The sequence below is a fragment of the Myotis yumanensis genome, unplaced genomic scaffold (assembly GCF_028538775.1).
Source record: "Myotis yumanensis isolate MYYU_CA2020_CCGP unplaced genomic scaffold, mMyoYum1.0.hap1 SCAF_11, whole genome shotgun sequence".
Taxonomy (NCBI): domain Eukaryota; kingdom Metazoa; phylum Chordata; class Mammalia; order Chiroptera; family Vespertilionidae; genus Myotis; species Myotis yumanensis.
Window position 1 is genome coordinate 9,571,113 of NW_027223762.1, and position 17,124 is coordinate 9,588,236.

Sequence of the window (17,124 nt, forward strand, 5' to 3'; positions counted from 1 at the left end):
ACATTGGGTTACTTCCACACTTCAACTATTAGGAATAATGCTGCAATAAACATTTGTATACAAGGTCTTGAGACTAAATAAAATTGGGGAATACTGGGTTTAACAAAATTAAACAGGTTTCTTTACTACAGGATTTCTCAGAGTCACAGACTCCCACTCATCCTAAATGTACTAGAGTGGATGCACGAGGCAGCGTTTTGCCAAACTTATTTGGAAACTTCTCTTCTAAATTATGATACAAGCTCAAATAATCACATGGGATTCTGGGATCAATACATCTGACCTCATCTTTAGAATGGCCAAAATATTTAAGAAAAATTGATACATTTTCACACTGTAGCAGAGGAAATAAAATCAGTATTCTTCAAAGTCAACTAAATCCTTCTTCTGAATATAGCAAAATATGTTTCACTATAATTTTCTAAGTCCCCCAAAGACCTGAGCATCTCTACTTATACTGTAATATTTAAAAAATTGGGGGGAAATTGAAATAAACCATCACCTAATAACTACTCTACACAACAACTAAAATACCCAAACCAGCTACCAATGAGGGCTGCAAAAGGGGGACCTGACATTTTCTGGAAAGGCTCCTGGCAATCTGTACTTAATTTTTAACATGACAATCTTCTCAGCAAGTAAGCTGTAGTGAAGAACAGCGAAACCAATGACTGGCCCATCGATATTCAAAATGCAAAAACTTTCACATTCCAGTATTCTCACGAAAATGTCATAGTAAAACAAAGATATTCTATTTGATATTTGTGTTAATAGTGAGACGACATTTCATCAATTCCAACTATTAAATCTTGACTATGTGGAGAGAAAAAAACACTTTTTAATAAAAAGATCTTTTGCTGTTTTGTTTCTGGAGATATATAAGTTCAAAAAATGTGGAAATTGGTGTAAAGAAACATCCCAAAGATGTGAAGTGGTTTTTCTTATAGCATGACAGGCAATTATTCCTTTCTTTGCTACTAACTCCATTTTAAACAATCTTATTAAAGAGATTTCTTTATTGAGCTGTGGTGAGCTATAGAGCGGACAGCTTCCTGTCACCTTTAACTACTTGAAGGAACTTGAGACTTCCTACCACAAATAACCTTTATTTCAGTAACATATCAAGTATAATGTTATTTGTGGATTGTCATATTTCCTTTTTATTTTTTTAATATATTTTTTATTGGTTTCAGAGAGGAAGGGAGAGGGAGAGAGATAGAAACATCAATGATGAGAATCATTGACTGGTTGCCTCCTGCACGCCCCCTGCTGAGGATCAAGCCCGCAACCCGGACATGTGCCCTTGACTGGAATCGAACCTGGGACCCTTCAGTCCACAGGCCAATGCTCTATCCACTGAGCCCAACCAGATAGGGCCACATTTCCTTTAAAAAAAAACACACATATACGTTCTGTTTGCAAAGTCTTGTTAAAAAAGCTTTGCACTCATTAACGTGCTAAAATAGAAATTTGTCAGTAATTTCCAACACTTTCTCAAAAGCAATGTTAAGCTATAAGGAAAGTAACTATACACAATGTTTACAAATAATGCTATCTCATATCAAAATTAATTTTGCTTTGCCGCCAGACTGCTAGGGACAGAATCTAAACTGAACAGCACCGGGACAAAAGAGAAATGTAGAATAAAGTAGGGAGGGAACAAAGTGAGAGCGTTAGGAAAGTGCTGTATGTAGAGAGCTATACGCACCCGACTTGGGCTAGTCATGTGCTTTTGAAGAAAACTCGTTCCAAAGTTTCTTAAGTCTTTGGTTTTACTGTGGCTCTTGAGATCCCATGACAATATACAATTTTAGAGTACTGCTCACTGACTTACCATTTGTGGAGAAATTGGAAATTCCAAAGCATTTAATAACTGGTAGGGACCAGATCCATTACATCGCGTCTGACACTGACACTTTTTTTACCTGCTATCTCAAACACCTATAACACGCTGGGGCCTCAATGCAACCAATCCTAGCTGTAGTTCTGATCCAACTGCCAACTTTCTCTGAGGTGTGGGTGACGCCTGCAGGGTACATTCACAAAGGCTGGCCCAGTGCTAATACATGGTCCCACCCTCCCCGTGCCCTTACTTCATTCTCACCTGCTCCCAGAGAGCACCCTTTCCATTCCCATGAATATTCTAAACCTCATTCTCCCCTTTAAACTTCCTACCCAGAAGCCTTCCCTCTTCGCAGAAGAGGACACCTCTCATCAAAGTAACTAAGGGATAGGATGGTGGCAATAACAGGTGTGGGGTTTTTAATCATCCTGAATTTCCCATTTAAAACAGAGAGAGATCAGCATGAAAAATTCAAAGGCGAACAGATTAACGTCTAAATAGCAAGGAATCTCCAGAACGCCAAGTCCCAAGTGGGTAGGAGCCAACCACAGACACCTAGGAGCCCGCACAGCCACCTGTGAGGAAGGAAGCAGAGGAGAGTCTTTGGCATCCGGCATCGATGGAACTAAGGACCCCTGAGGGACGTCCTGGAAAGCTGGGGTGGGGTGGGGGCCAGTGGAGAATAGCATCCGACCCTGAGCGGACTCTAGCAGACTCCAGCTCTCAGGTGAGTGAGGGTAGGGGTTCTGTGGGAAGTCGGAGTCTTGTGGATCCTCAAGATTAACCGGCCAGAGCCCCCCTTCCAGGACCAAGCCCCACACGAAGACCAGACTGCTAGGGACAGAATCTAAACGGAACAGCACAGGGACAAAAGAGAGATGCAGAATAAAGTAGGGAGGGGAACAAAGTCAGATTTCTGAAAGTAGGCAGTCAGGCATTTAAACTCTTCACAAAAATAACAGAAGAGAGCGCTCTAGAGCCATGAACTTCAGGCTTCCTTCTGAAAGTAAGGAATTTCATATAAAAATGAGCAGTGGAGGATTGAGGGGAAATCCCATATAAAAACAAAAGCTGCCCTGTGAGCAGTCACGGCCCTCCAGACATGCCTACGAACATGGAAAAGTATGACCTGCCAGTTCAAAACAAGCAAAAGGACACAGAACAGTGACAGAAGAATGAAAGAACAGTGTAAACCAGAATTAGAGAAACTCATGAAGGAAATAACTCAGGAAAGAACTAAATAAAATCATCTTACAAATGTACACTAAACTAGAAAGAATATAAAAGTTAGTAAGCAAAACAGGTAATGCCTTCTGACAAACAGGAGGAAAAACAGGACATTTTTATAAAGTAACCAAGAAATAAAGAAACTTCTGGTTCTGGTTAAGATTGAGTGAGTATATCCTATCTTTTCCACTGGTTACAACTGAAAGTCCTGCACAAAAGACACAAAGCAATTATCTAAGAACTCTGAAAAATAAGTGAAGCAGGTATTGAATCTAAGTCTAGCCATTAATGAGATTTGAACAAGTCAAGATAAAGATATTCCAGTGACTGGTATGAATAAAGTGATATGATGTAATATAAGGGGTCCCAAGAAACCAAGGAAAAGTTGTGGTAAGGTGTGACTAGACACTAGAAAAGCCAAAAAGAGGCAAAGCACAAAGAAAATGTCAACTCTCTTCTGAAACCTTATCTCATTCTCCCCATTCCTAAAAGAATAACTCAGTTTCCTTCTCAGAACTCTGAACAACACTGTTCCTCTTACAGCCCTTTCCCCACTGAGTCATAACTACTGGTACATGCACCAACCTCCCCTAGCAGACTCGGAGCTAAAGACAGAGAATATGTGTATCATAAATGCCTAGCATAGTGCCTAGGACATAAAAGTCCTATCACTGTATGTGTAACAGAGGGAATTAATATATTTTCAAAAAGCCAAGAGAGAACTTCGCAGGTGTTAGGGCACAGGGATAACATGAGGTGGGTATTTAAAGATTAGCCTTTCACTTGACTGCAACGTTGAGTCCAATGGAAACTAAAGCTGGACAAAAAAATCCAACTTCACCTCCAGAGCCCTAAAAACTCGACTGAGATTCAAATGCAGCTATAAATTCCTTATCTAAACATTTAAATACAATTTTTCAAATATGTTTCCCAGGTTTATCATTATCAGTCTTTTGATATTCAGGCATACCTCGTTCTATTGCGGCTCACTTTATTGTGCTTTGCAGATATTGCATTTTCTACAAATTGAATGTTAAAACCCTCCACCAGCAAAAAGATTACACCTCACTGAAGGCTCAGATGATGGTTAGCATTTTTAGCACTAAAGCATTTTTAATATGTTTTTATTGATTTTTGGAGGGAGAGTGGGAGGGGAGGAGAGAGAGAGAGAGAGAGAGAGAGAGAGAGAGAGAGAGAATGAACCATGGATGTGAAAGAGAAACATAGATTGGTTGCCTCCCACATGTCCCCTACCAAGGATCGAACCTAAAATCTGGGCATGTGCCCTGACCTGGAATCGTCTGGAGCCCTTTCGATGCATGGGGCAATGCTCAACCAACTGAGCAACATCCAACAGGGCACCAATAAATATTTTTAAATAAGGTATGTACATTGTTTTTTAGACATAATGCTATTGTATACTTAATAGACTATAGTATATGTAGTATAAACATAACTTTATATGCACTGAGAAACTTCATAAGCCTCATTTTCCTGTAATACTGGCTTTATCACAGTGGTCTGGAATGGAACCCCAATATCTCCGAGGTATCCCTGTATACACATAGTCAAAAGTAAGAATTATACAATCTCAAGAGAAAAAAAAAAGTCTTAGTCAAATTCAACCAGCTTCTTTTCACTGTGATTAAAAGGAAAGTAGACATTTAAATGGAGGAAGATTAGTATACTAATCTTGGAAGGCAGAAAGGTTTCATAGTAGACAGCAGAAACATGGGCCGTGTAACGCCAGAACATTCTATTCACTGGAAGCAACAAGCCCTTCAAATTCTGGTATGAAATCTCCCTCCATAGTGAAATCCCATGTACTGTTCAAAGTATACTGACAACTGCATGACGATCAAAGGGAAAACACTATAAAATAAGTAAAACGTACTACCCAATCGTCTACTGCAGCACAGTCTTTCAACTGGAAAAATAGATTTTAGAAGTAATCCATTTGCTTCTATACAACAAATTTTAGACAATCTTCAACTTAAATTAAAACCACACTTTCTTAATACAAAATCCTTTAGCTAAAATATACTGAAGGCTGCCAAAATATACTGAGGGCTACTAAAACCTAAAAGAAACAACAAAAGTTTTTGGATGCCCTCGCTGCAAAATACATGAATTTCAGCTAGAAAAGTGCTAGTGTATTTGCAGCCAACAGGAATCATGATTAAGCTACAGAAAGACATGTTTTTCTTGTCATCTTTATTCAAGTATTTCACAGCAGTTATATTACAAATTACAGTAAATGTTCAAAATTCCAGAATTCAAAAATTAAATAATTTACTTCAAACTAATGTAAAATGAAGTCAAATGCAAAACATCAATTTAGCACAATTCTAAATAAACTACAAACCCAAAATAGACCCTCGTGATGAAGTCTACTTAAATCTACAAAGTAGACACACATGACTGAAACCAAAGATGACTCCCAAAGTCTAAACAACAGAATGTACAAAATACAAAAGATGCAGGTACAAGCCCAAATTCAAGCGTACAATGTGATTACAAATGATAATTATAACAACAATGGCATTCAGCTACGGGACCTGACACTGACGACACTGAATAGCACCATAGCTGAACCAACTTAATCAAAAAGTGGGAGGATATTATGACCCCACTCCCTAAAAACAAAATCCAGTAGACCTACAAATACATTGGCATATGAGAAAAATCAAGTCATGAAAGGACGTAAAGCAAAACAAAACAAATTAATCACAGGTGAGATTCAAGCTCAAAAACACAATTAATTCCACAGCCATCAGTTTCAATCCTAGTGCGTTCCATCTCTTCAAACAGCTCCCGCGGTCCCCACAGCTGAGCATTAGCTATTGTTGGGCTGTGCTGCAATACACATTTTATTGATCTGAGAGCAAGGTTTTACATAAGAGCTCATCATTTATAATGCTCACAATAGGAAATAAGAACAGAGGTCAATTTGTACATATTTTTGCCAATGCAAAAATTAAGAATTTACAGAAGGTAAACAAAATCGAGTCCACTTGGATGATTTCACAAGCTGCTTTAATCTATAGAACCACCAGATATCTGTAGAATAAGCGAAACTGATATAGTGTGTTGCTTTTGGGGAAGAAGGGAGCTGAAGCTCATTTTTCTCCCCTTGGCATTTGATTGGCTTTCTCTTTAAGACCTAAACTGTTCAAAGTGGCAGTTCCTATCATACTGAGGTTGCCTCCTATTTCTCCATCTATATTAAGGTTAAGGTTTTACAAAATTTGATCTTTTGGAAGCATTTTAATGCTGAACATAAATAAATTTCCTTGTCAAACTCACTGATGGCTAAAATCTTAATAAACTTGTACAAATTTAGTAACTTACTAACAACATGTGCGTTTTTACTTTTCCTTTCACAAGTGCTGCTGTTACTTGAACAGAATGTTTCTGAATTAGAGTAACTGGAATAAATATTTAAAAAAAAATAGTGCAGCAAGAACCTGAGACTTGCAAAAAACCCTTTTACCAGAAACTTGCTACAAAAAATCTGCTACATCTTATTTCTTCATCAAATCTTTAAATTCTGTAACAATTTCCATCAAAATACAAAATGCTAATGTATTAGACAGCAAAATAGTCTGAACTGGCATGATGGTAATAAATACTAAAGAAAGCATGTTAATCCTCCCAATAATCAAATTAGAGGTTTCAAATAACCTCCCCTTTAAAATGGTTCATCGTTAATCGCACTTGCCCACCTTAAAAATACAGTGTGTCTACATGGGTAGCATCTTGAATTATATGACTAACTGAATATTATGAAAATTTTAGACTAGGTATATAGAAAACAAGTGGCATTTTTCAAAAACGAAGCAAGAACTAGAAGGCGTAAAATGTTGCTGTTAATGGAAAGAAGCACTGGGGATTACTGCAGCAGCCTACGGCCACGCGGGCTGTGCTGGCACCCAGCACACGGCACAGCCAGAGACGGGAGACAAGTACCTTAGCTTCAGCATGTAAACGGTGGCTAAGTGATTACAGGACTCTGTAAACACTGTTGGTAACTAAAATACAAAAAGCTGAGGTAGCTCAGTATCTCTGCAGTAGTCCAAGACCATTTGCTCTAATTAAAACTCAAACTACATGTGTTGCATATATTGGAAAGACACACCTGCAGCTAACAGCTACAATGAATGAAGATATCAAGCCAACTTGTCAAAATTTTCTACTTTTTTGTTTAAAAATCATCTGATAAAAAAATGTCACTGCACTCCCTTTTGCCTCTTTGCACCTGCCTAGACAGTGTCTCCCAAATTTGTAGAAAGTTTTGTAAAACTAGTGATCCATAATTAATTTTCGGTAAGTACAACTCACAGAAATCATTCAACAAGATCCAAAATGGGTTCCAATCAAAATGAGTAGTTGTGAAAAGGTTAAGCTTATGGTAAGGGATTTAAACATTTAATACTGTTATTCCAAGAACCACACCAGAGCTCACTTGCAACTATGCATATAGAAAATGAATTTTATGGAGCTTCTGACAAATTCTTCTCTTTTCTGTCCATTTGGCAAGCCCTGGCTTTAAAAACAAAACAGTACCAATTTACTGTACATGAAAATCATTCTCTGGGAGCTCAAACATGAGTAACTAGTAAATTGCCACTGACAGAAGAAAGAATGTCTGCTATTTATTTCTGGTCATCATTGTCGGCAATACCGAACAGTGTGTGTGTTTTTTGGTGGACTGTGGATTTTTTTTGTCTTGGTTTTATTATGTGTTTTTAAAACAGAAACAGATCATTCAGGAAAACTTACCTTTTTAATATATTATGTGGCATACCGAGTATCTTGACTGAGTTTTGAAAACAATATAGGCATTTTATACCAAAGCACTGGTTGCCTCTTAATGACACAGAGTATCAAACATTTTTAAGGTTGTGAAAACATTCTAATTCATTTGCTACAAACAAGCCCATCCTTTTGTTTAGCCTTATCTTCCTCAAATGAATAAAAAGGCACATTAAAGGCAGTCCTAAAGAGCCGAATCTAATTTCATCCAGTTTCTTCAGTTTCCCATCAGAATATACCATAGCCAACTCTTAAACAGGTTTCAGTCCATTACCCAGAGGAAAAAATAGAAACAAATATGATAAAAGGGGTAGAAAAGAGAAAAAATAGAACAGGTTGCCCACTGTTTAAACAATTCAACAGTTAAAACTGCCCCTGGATCCAGTTTCCCGTTTCTGGCCTGCTCCCTACGAGAGAAGTCTCCGAAAGAGAGTTCGCGAACAGAGGAGCAGAAGTGAGAGCAGTTTCTGTAGCACCAAAGTCTCCAATCTGTGGGTTGTATTTTTTACTTGTGGAAAATACAACATGTTTCTGAAGTTCTGTTTGGTTCTTGTAGGCTGGTTGGTTTCAGGTACCTGAGACAATAGCACCAAATTCAACAGAGAGAAAGAATGAGAGAGAGAGCACTTTACACCTAGGCTCTGCCCGTGACTGGTGCAATTTGAAATTGAATGGCTCAGAAGACTGCTCTCTCAGGAGCAGATTGGAGAGGATAAACCACTCATCTTGAAAAGTTCATAGGAATGTCTCAAATGTATGAACTGTTCTTTCCATCTCCTATAAGAGAAAAAAACAAGTACATGTCATCTATTAAAGGAAAGAACGTTATTATGGGAAAATTAACTTTTTAAAGAAAGAATTTTAGATACAAGTTAAGCTTTAAGTATTTTTCTGATTACAATACCAAAGCTACTCGGTAAGACTATCTGCCCCAGACACTTCCAATGCCTCCCACTTTATATGTAGGCTGATGAGAATGACGCTCGTTAACCTCCAATGAGTACTTATTACAGATATTGTACTAAGAAGTTGTAGGTACAGATAATTTGTCAACTAATTTGCTGAGTCAGGATATGAATGCGGGTAGCCTCACTCCAGAGCCTGAGCCCTTTCTTACTCATTACATTCAACTAACTCCCAAAGCAAAATAGATGCGTTAAGTACAGTAAAACTTGTACCCGAAGTAGAATACACCCCGATCCCACTGCTATTCACTCAACCAGAGCTAGGGGGAAAAAAAAAAGCCAGGAGTCACTGCCATCACCACCGCCAAGAATGCCACTGACTAGTGACTGTGCCATAGATCCCTCCTCTCTCTGACGAAGGCCCCTAGATAACAGGGCTCTGAGTGCCACACTGAAATATGTTTCACTGCTGAAGAGCATCCAATCCTTTCAAGCTAATCAAATGTCAATGTGAACAAAGAAGTTCTGGAATAAGGAAAAAAGGCAAAGAACTCTACCCCACACATTTCATTCTGATGGGCAATTATCAAATATATCTAATACATTTGTTTTTCCACCTCAGAAGATATTATAGTCTGCATTCTGTAGAATAGGCTAAACTAAGAGATTATAGTCTGATCAAAAAGTTCTTCTATATGAACAACCAAAATCACTCCTGCTAAATGTTTCATCATGTATACCTGGGTAGGAAAAAAGCCAGGCTATAAAACAGAATATACACTATGCTCCTAATTTAAAAATCTACATGCACATGCTTCCACACATCGTGTACATGTAGACATTTTTTTTAAAGGACAGAAATTCCAAAAGATTACCACTGACTAAATTTCTTCTAGGTGGGAGAATATGGGTGATGTTTTTATTTTCTCATTTGTACTTTCCTAATATTTCTATACTAGAAGCCCGGGACATGGATTCGTGCACATTGAAAGGAAATTAATTAGAAGGTGGCTGACGGGCGAGATGGGCCGGGCATGCCCTGGAGTCAACCTCCTGCAGTCCCTTCCCAGTTGGCCGCACCTGGGTCCGCAGCTCAAAGGGCATCTGTGGAGTGAGCGGGGGTCCCTCTGGCAGGTGGGGTCCCTAGGCCTGGCCTGCGGGGATCAGGCCAAAACCGGCTCTCCAACATCCCCCGAGGGGTCTTGGAGTGTAAGAGGACACTGCAAAGTTGCTGTCTCTCGGCAGCTCCTGCATTGAGCGTCTGCCCCCTGGTGGTCAGTGCACATCATACCTACCAGCCGGTCGGTCGGTCGGTCGGTTACTTAGCCTTTTATATATAGATAGATATTGTATAATGACAGTATAAATTCATAAAAAATGTGACAATGTGATTACAATCTTTAAATGCTCTCTTACTTGATTCAAGTCTAATCAGTATTCCTTATTACATATTGAAAATAATCACTTCCTTTACATATAAATCCTTGCTATTTTAGAAAAGCTCCTGGAGAGAAGAGACATTGTCTTAATCAATTTTTGCATCCCCAACACCAAGCACAGTATCTGGAACTGTAGGTCCTTAATAAATATTTAATAACTAGATCACCAGATAAACAAACTAACAGGCAAATGAGCAAAAATAGTCTAATTAAATCACTTAGCCAGTTAATGAGTAGATGAAGGATTATATTTCCTCAGATGAACTCAAAAAGCAGAAGTGTGCCTTCATGATGTAATTTATATGAACAAAGATATAAGTTCATATTTATAAGGAAGAACTTTCTTATGTCCCAAAGTTGTTTAGAAATGGAATAGTTTAACGCTAAAGTGTCTAGGCAAAAGACAACTACTCCTTCACATGACTATTTTACAGAACTAAATCTGATCAAATGAGATGACTTTTTAAGTTTCCTTCTAACCATTAACTGGATGGCCAATAGGTCCCAGTGCCCATGTCAACTCCTTTCAATCAGTAGTAGGGGAGCATTTCAATCAGTAGTAGGGGAGCATTGGAGACACTGGGTGGCCATGCCCACATTCAACAGGCCTCCATGATAAACCTCCTCGTGATAAGCAAGGGAGGGGAGAATTGTCACCTGCTATTTTGTGTCAACCAAGAACCATGAATTTCTGTGTTTTGATAAACAAAAAATCCCAGATTATTTCTGTCCTGAAACAAAATAGTACGAAAGACTTTGTTCTTCAAATTATAACTTTTACTGATTCTCCTAATCTTAATTCCTCAAAACATTCTTCAGTTACTTGACAAAAGATCTAGACTAAAATAATGTTTCCTTTGGACACATAAAAGCCCTTATCTGTTTGTTCTCCAGATGAACCAGACACTTACCTCAATAAGTTGTGATTTGTCATAATCTTTGCGGTGATGATAGATGCACTGACTAAGAAGAGAATACAATCTCTCAAGTTGATCAACTGTCAGATTGTTGCTTTTATCTACCAACAAATCAAGCAATTTCTAAGAAAAATTAGAAAAACAATAAAGTTTGATTTCACTATTCAAACTAAAACAGTTATATATTCAATGCTAGGTAATAGACACAGGTGTAACACTGAACTGAGTTTAGAAGATTCTAGGGCTTAGTTTATAAGCAAGATGATTCTCATTTTTATAAATCCCACAAAGCATACATAACTCTTTTCTTTTTAATTCGCATCCAAGGATATGTGTATGTTTTTTATTGGCTCTTAGAGAGAGAAGACTGGAAGGAAGGAGGGAGAGAGGAGAAACATTGATGTGAGAAAAACATCAATCGATTGCCTCCTGTATGTGCCCAACTGGAAATCAAACCCATAACCTTTTGGTGTATAGGACGATGCTCCAACCAACTGAGCAACCCAGCCAGGGCCATGACTCTTTTTTACTAGAAGCCCTAAAGCACATATATTCCTAGTTAAAGCAAAAAATGATCAAAAAATGGACATAGACACCAGGGGGGTGAGGGCATGAGTGGGGGGGGGGGGGGGGGGCAATGGGGGAAAAGGACACATATGTAATACCGTAATCAATAAAGAGTGAAAAAAATGATCAAAACTAGTTTTATTCAGTAGCCTACAAACATATTCAAATCTCCTTCCATTCATTTAAAACTGACTGGGAATAGCTAAACTTACCTTCAATCTCTCATGATCAACTATAAGAGGTGGCACAGGCTCGGATGGCTCTTCTGGAACCAGCTCCAGGGTCGTTGCTTTTGCCTGCTCTAAAATTAATTTACGATATTTCTTTACTTTAGAAGCACCTACAATTGAGGAAAAAAGAATGCACTGCAGCAAGTAAAAGTTAAGAAGAATCAGGCTTAGCCAACTATAAATTCATTTAACCACCATAAATCCTTTTTGGAATAAGAATGTTGCCGAAACCGGTTTGGCTCAGTGGATAGAGCGTCGGCCTGCGGACTGAAGGGTCCCAGGTTCGATTCCGGTCAAGGGCGTGTACCTGGGTTGCGGGCACATCCCCAGTAGGGGATGTGCAGGAGGCGGCTGATCGATGTTTCTCTCTCATCGATGTTTCTGACTCTCTATCTCTCTCCCTTCCTCTCTGTAAAAAAATCAATAAAATATATTTAAAAAAAAAAAAAAAAAAGAATGTATTCATTTTGGAGTAACAGTGTCAGCAATAAATGATTTTTTTGGTAAGGATAAGTAACCCAAATTAAAGAGAACTAAAACTCAACTATGAAAGCCACGTCATACTAGAAAATCATCTAATAAATATATCCACGAAAAGAAAGATAAAAGCGATCTTTACCTCTAATCACTAATAATAACCAGCTTTCACTCTCTTTGTGGCAGCCATCATTTCAAATGTGGAGCTTTCAGAACTGGAAGCGGAGAAGCTACCTACAAAATCAGACACTAACAAAATGAGGCCAACCTGTCTACCTATCTGCCTCCTAATGTAAAACATTTTCCTGAACATTGCCTCAAATTTCTTATTTTTCTCTATTACACTGCCTAGAATTCTATTCTAAATTGATCTGGGTTATAACATTTATTTCTTAAAAATCTAGATCCATTAAAGGTGTATGTAACAGGGCTAGTGATCTTTCCTAGCTTAGAGTGAATTAGTATAACCTATCAGCGGTTCTCAACCTGTGGGTCGCGAACAATGAAAACACATCCTGCATATCAGATATTTACATTACGATTCATAACAGTAGCAAAATTACAGTTATGAAGTAGCAACAAAAATAATTTTATGGTTGGGGGTCACCACAACATGAGGAACTGTATTAAAGGGTCGTGGCATTAGGAAGGTTGAGAACCACTGATACTTTCCTCCCAAAACCTTGCTGAGATAAAATGTACTGCGGGGGCGGGGGGGGGGGGGGGGGGGGGGTGTTGAGGTGGCTGAGCATAATGTGACAGCACCAGGCACTTATGGGAGTAGGAGTAGAGATAGGTAGACCACTACTCTAAGGCTGAGGGGAAAGAACACAAGACGAACTTAGACTATTTCAGAATTTTATACAGGACTTGGTCCATGTCAATGAGACTAAGGAGAATTTTCCTTCTCCTTCCTTATCCCCAAGTCTTTAAACAAATCCTTCTCATCAATGCCTGCTATATAGGTAAGTATTGAATCAAAATGTTGCCCTCAAAAGCATATTCCATAATACATCAGAGACATTATGTATTTCAGACAGCCTTTAGAATGAAAGACTTGACTTACAGTTCAATTAACACTTGCTAGGAGTTTTGTTAAGACCATACTGATACTCATTATTATATCCATTGCCTTCTAGAGGCCTGAGAACTTCGATTAGGAACCACTGTTAGGTAACACTGCCCCGATAGTTACAAATGAGAACGTCAGGTAAAGCTTGACACAACAAATATCTTTAACACTTTTAAATCACCAGTTGAACCTTTTAAATCTTTTCTGCAAGCTTACTAAAATCTCACAGCAAAGTAGCATTAAAAAGGACTCCTCCCTCAAACCCATTCTGCTGGATCATGTAGATCTCTCCCTTTTTTCCACTCTGTCCCATTCATTACTTAACCTTAGCTTAACACATTTTTTAAGTTCTGTCTATATGACAGCCTAGAATAAATATAGCTCTTAAAACTATTTTCTATTATTAAATATAGAAGAAAAAATTATTTAGAAATAATATTTAAGAACAGTACATCTCTCTTTATCCATTAAAAGAATTCTGAGACTTTGAGTAATATCTTCCTACTTTCTGATTCTCCTAGAAGGCTCAAAAAACAGTCAGCAAAAACCTTTTTCCACCTAATACAAATCCCAGGCTAAAGTGTATATTCCACACAACTGAGCACAATTTTTAGACAAAATTTCAAGATAACAAGGCAAATTTGATAGCGAGGGTTCTGCTGCCTTCCTCTACCACTGACCCTACAAAGTAATGGAGCCTCTTAGGCTAAACATCCCTCAGATTCAACTACCAGTGATTGTTTGGAATGAATATTCCTCAGAATATGCCAGGTACCAGGAGAGGCAATTAATATACATGACATATGTGGTCGCTGCAGTGACACCATTCTCAAGTGAAAAAACAGGGTTGGAGAGTGTAAGTACCTAGCTCAGTCACATGATTATAATGAACAGGAGTGCTAATTTAATGTGTCTACATGACTTGAATATACCTCACTGCTGTAGTATCTAAGTCATCTCAAACCACCCCACCCCATCCCAGTAATTCTTTTGTTAGAACTCCATCTTCTTAACACCTGTGGATGTATTCAACTTTTAGTCATAAATCCATTAGGATAGGGATGATCATCAAGTGGGAGCCAGAGTGAAAGTGGCCAGGAAAGCAAAGCATTCTGGATCATAAACCTTTTGAAATGTTCACCAAAATGTAGTATGTATATGCACACTTTTGTAGGGAAACTAGAAACTAGAAAACTAACAGATTCTCAAAGGGGTATAGTTATTGGGCAGCCATTGTTACTGAGGGCTAGACAAAATATGCAATTAATTAACTCTGGAGTTTAAAACTTCAGAAGATTTATTAAAATATTATCTCTACCTTCTTTATCCAGTTCTGCGTCTTTAACCTCCACATCGGGGCCAGGTTCTATCTTCTCATTATTGCTACATTCCAGTGCTTCTAGTTTCTCAGGATCATCTCCACGATTTTCATTAGAAGCTTCTGGTTTCTCTTTTGACTGGTCCTCCAGAAGAATCTTCTGTTCAGAGCTACATTTATCCCCATTACTGCAGAAAGGAACTACTTCTGCTTTGCTGTTCTGACACTCCAGAGCTGGAACTCCTTCAAAACTGTCAGTGGAGGCCTCGCCATTGAGACAATTTCCTTTAAGGAAAGGCTCTTTCCCAGAAGTCTGTCCTGGATTCAGAGAACTGCTGCTGTGGACAAGGAGAGACTCATTGGAACTTTCCTCTTCGGTAGATGCAAAGTTCTCCTTTGTGCCCGCTCCACTGTTAAGCCTCTGCCCCTGGTCCATGTCCATGACGTCACATGATGATTCATCATTAGTCATAGACAAGTCTCCAGTCTCCTCTCCATTTTCTTCATGGCAGTCAGTGCTCACCTCAAATTCTCCGTTCTCTAGCAATTTCCTGCCCTCCGTATGATTCTCATAGTCTGCAAACTTGGTGTCCTCTTCATCTTTTTTTAAATTATTGACTTTCCTTTTCTTAATAATTCCTTTACCCCACTGTGATCGCCGCCTCGATTTTCTCCGAACTCGAACTATTTTACAAGGAAGGAAAAAAATATATGTAGAACTTGGAATGCAATACTTGTTTTACAAATGTATATTAACTAAGACCCAAAAGAAAGTAAACCCATACCAGTGTGACACACAAGCAAAAACTACTTGACACTCTCGCTGACTAATCCTCAGAACTACAAGTGGAATGGATATGAAGTCAGGGATGAACTCTGGGGAATAAAAATCTGTCAAATTTATTTCCTATTTACTACCCAGCATTAATTTTTTTCTATTACCCTAGATTCCAATTAATAGCTGTTCCTAATTCCTAACATCCAGGAGCCCAGAATATAATATACACATTTAGGAACAGACCACTCTCCCAGTCTGCCTGGAAGATTTGGGGCGCCAGTCCTAGATTCTACCAGGAAGGTGCTTGCTTTGCCATGAAAAGAAACAAAGCATGATCCAGTATGTCGAGACAGAATAGTTATAGGTATCTCCAAAAAACCTCTCCACTGTCTCTACTTCAGAAGACAGAAAAACCACAGTTAATATGGTCATGGAGAGAAGCCCCAGGAAGGTTGTATGGTCAATCCAGTTTGCCAACTATTAGCCTCCTCTACCACAAACGGTTCTCCTAGCAACACCAATTTCTTGCAAAGTTATTTCTGAAAATATGTAGAAAAATTAAGCCCTCTGCTATCAAGGTGGCAACAACAACACTAACAAAACATTGAAAATAAATGTTTGGTCAGTTATGTGAAAAGAAAGACCTACCAAAGTTGTAGGGACTATACTTAGATGCTAGAAACTATCATGTGCTTTCTGAGTAGACAGCTGGTACTTCCAGGTAATGATGGACCCAGGAATCTTTCATTTCCCATATATGCAAGTCTATCCCACTGTCCCTTAAATAAGCAAAAAGTTAACTCTTATTTTGCAATTTGGGACAGATGCATTAAAAAATTAAATATAAACGTTATTAATTATAAACTAGTTAAACTAAACACCATACCTATCGCTTCTGGTATCTAACACCAAATTCTAAATATTAGTTGGTTGAAAGCCATCAGGGTAAAAATAATTCATTTCTTTCCCCAAGGCTATAAAAGGTTCCCCACACCTGCTCCAAACTGTTAGGTCTTTATTACCTAATAAGTTACTCGTGACATTGTGGCCTCACTTATTCCCCAACCATGTAACCAAATATACTAATGCTTCCCCTCTTCTTTCCTCATTAAGCCATGAAACTCCAGAGCAAGAGACTGACCTCTGCTCATTCAAGAGCCAGCCCAGTTACTTGATATGTATGAGGTACACTAAGCAAAGGCCAGAAGCCCTGTTGAAAGAAATTTACTGCTGGCGCTAAGAACAGAGAAAATGTTCTCATTTGAGGGGAGGTCAAACTAGAGAAAATTTCCCCCTCCTTATATAATTACTTCTAACAGTTAGCATGGCTTTAGTAGAGTAAGAGAAACAGAAGCTCTACCAGAGTAGGGATTTTTGTTTTAGTCGCTGCTAATCTCCATTGCCCCTAATATGTGGTAGGAGTATACATTTTACTATTTCCTTTTTCAGGGATGCTTTGTGTGAAAAGCCCATTTAGAGGCACAATCTTCAGAGTCAATTTTTATAGCATCTCTGAGCTTGTTTCCAAAACTAAGA

General features: G+C 38.5%; 1 protein-coding gene across 4 annotated transcripts in view; it reads right to left on the bottom strand.

Annotated features, from left to right (window-relative positions):
* Nucleotides 1–5,267: 5,267 nt before the first annotated feature.
* Nucleotides 5,268–17,124, bottom strand: part of ATAD2B (ATPase family AAA domain containing 2B) — a 120,831-nt gene continuing 108,974 nt past the window's right edge. For 2 of the 4 annotated variants that reach the window (XM_070428758.1, XM_070428757.1), the window contains exons 25-28: nucleotides 14,811–15,494; nucleotides 11,926–12,053; nucleotides 11,141–11,269; nucleotides 5,268–8,662 (exon numbers count right to left, since the gene is read on the bottom strand). In XM_070428758.1, coding sequence (XP_070284859.1) covers nucleotides 8,621–8,662; nucleotides 11,141–11,269; nucleotides 11,926–12,053; nucleotides 14,811–15,494 — 983 coding nt within the window. In that variant the 3' untranslated portion in view covers nucleotides 5,268–8,620. Of the gene's footprint in view, nucleotides 8,663–11,140; nucleotides 11,270–11,925; nucleotides 12,054–14,810; nucleotides 15,495–17,124 lie in introns of those variants that run through there. The other 2 variants (XM_070428759.1, XM_070428760.1) reach the window with 2 other exon arrangements.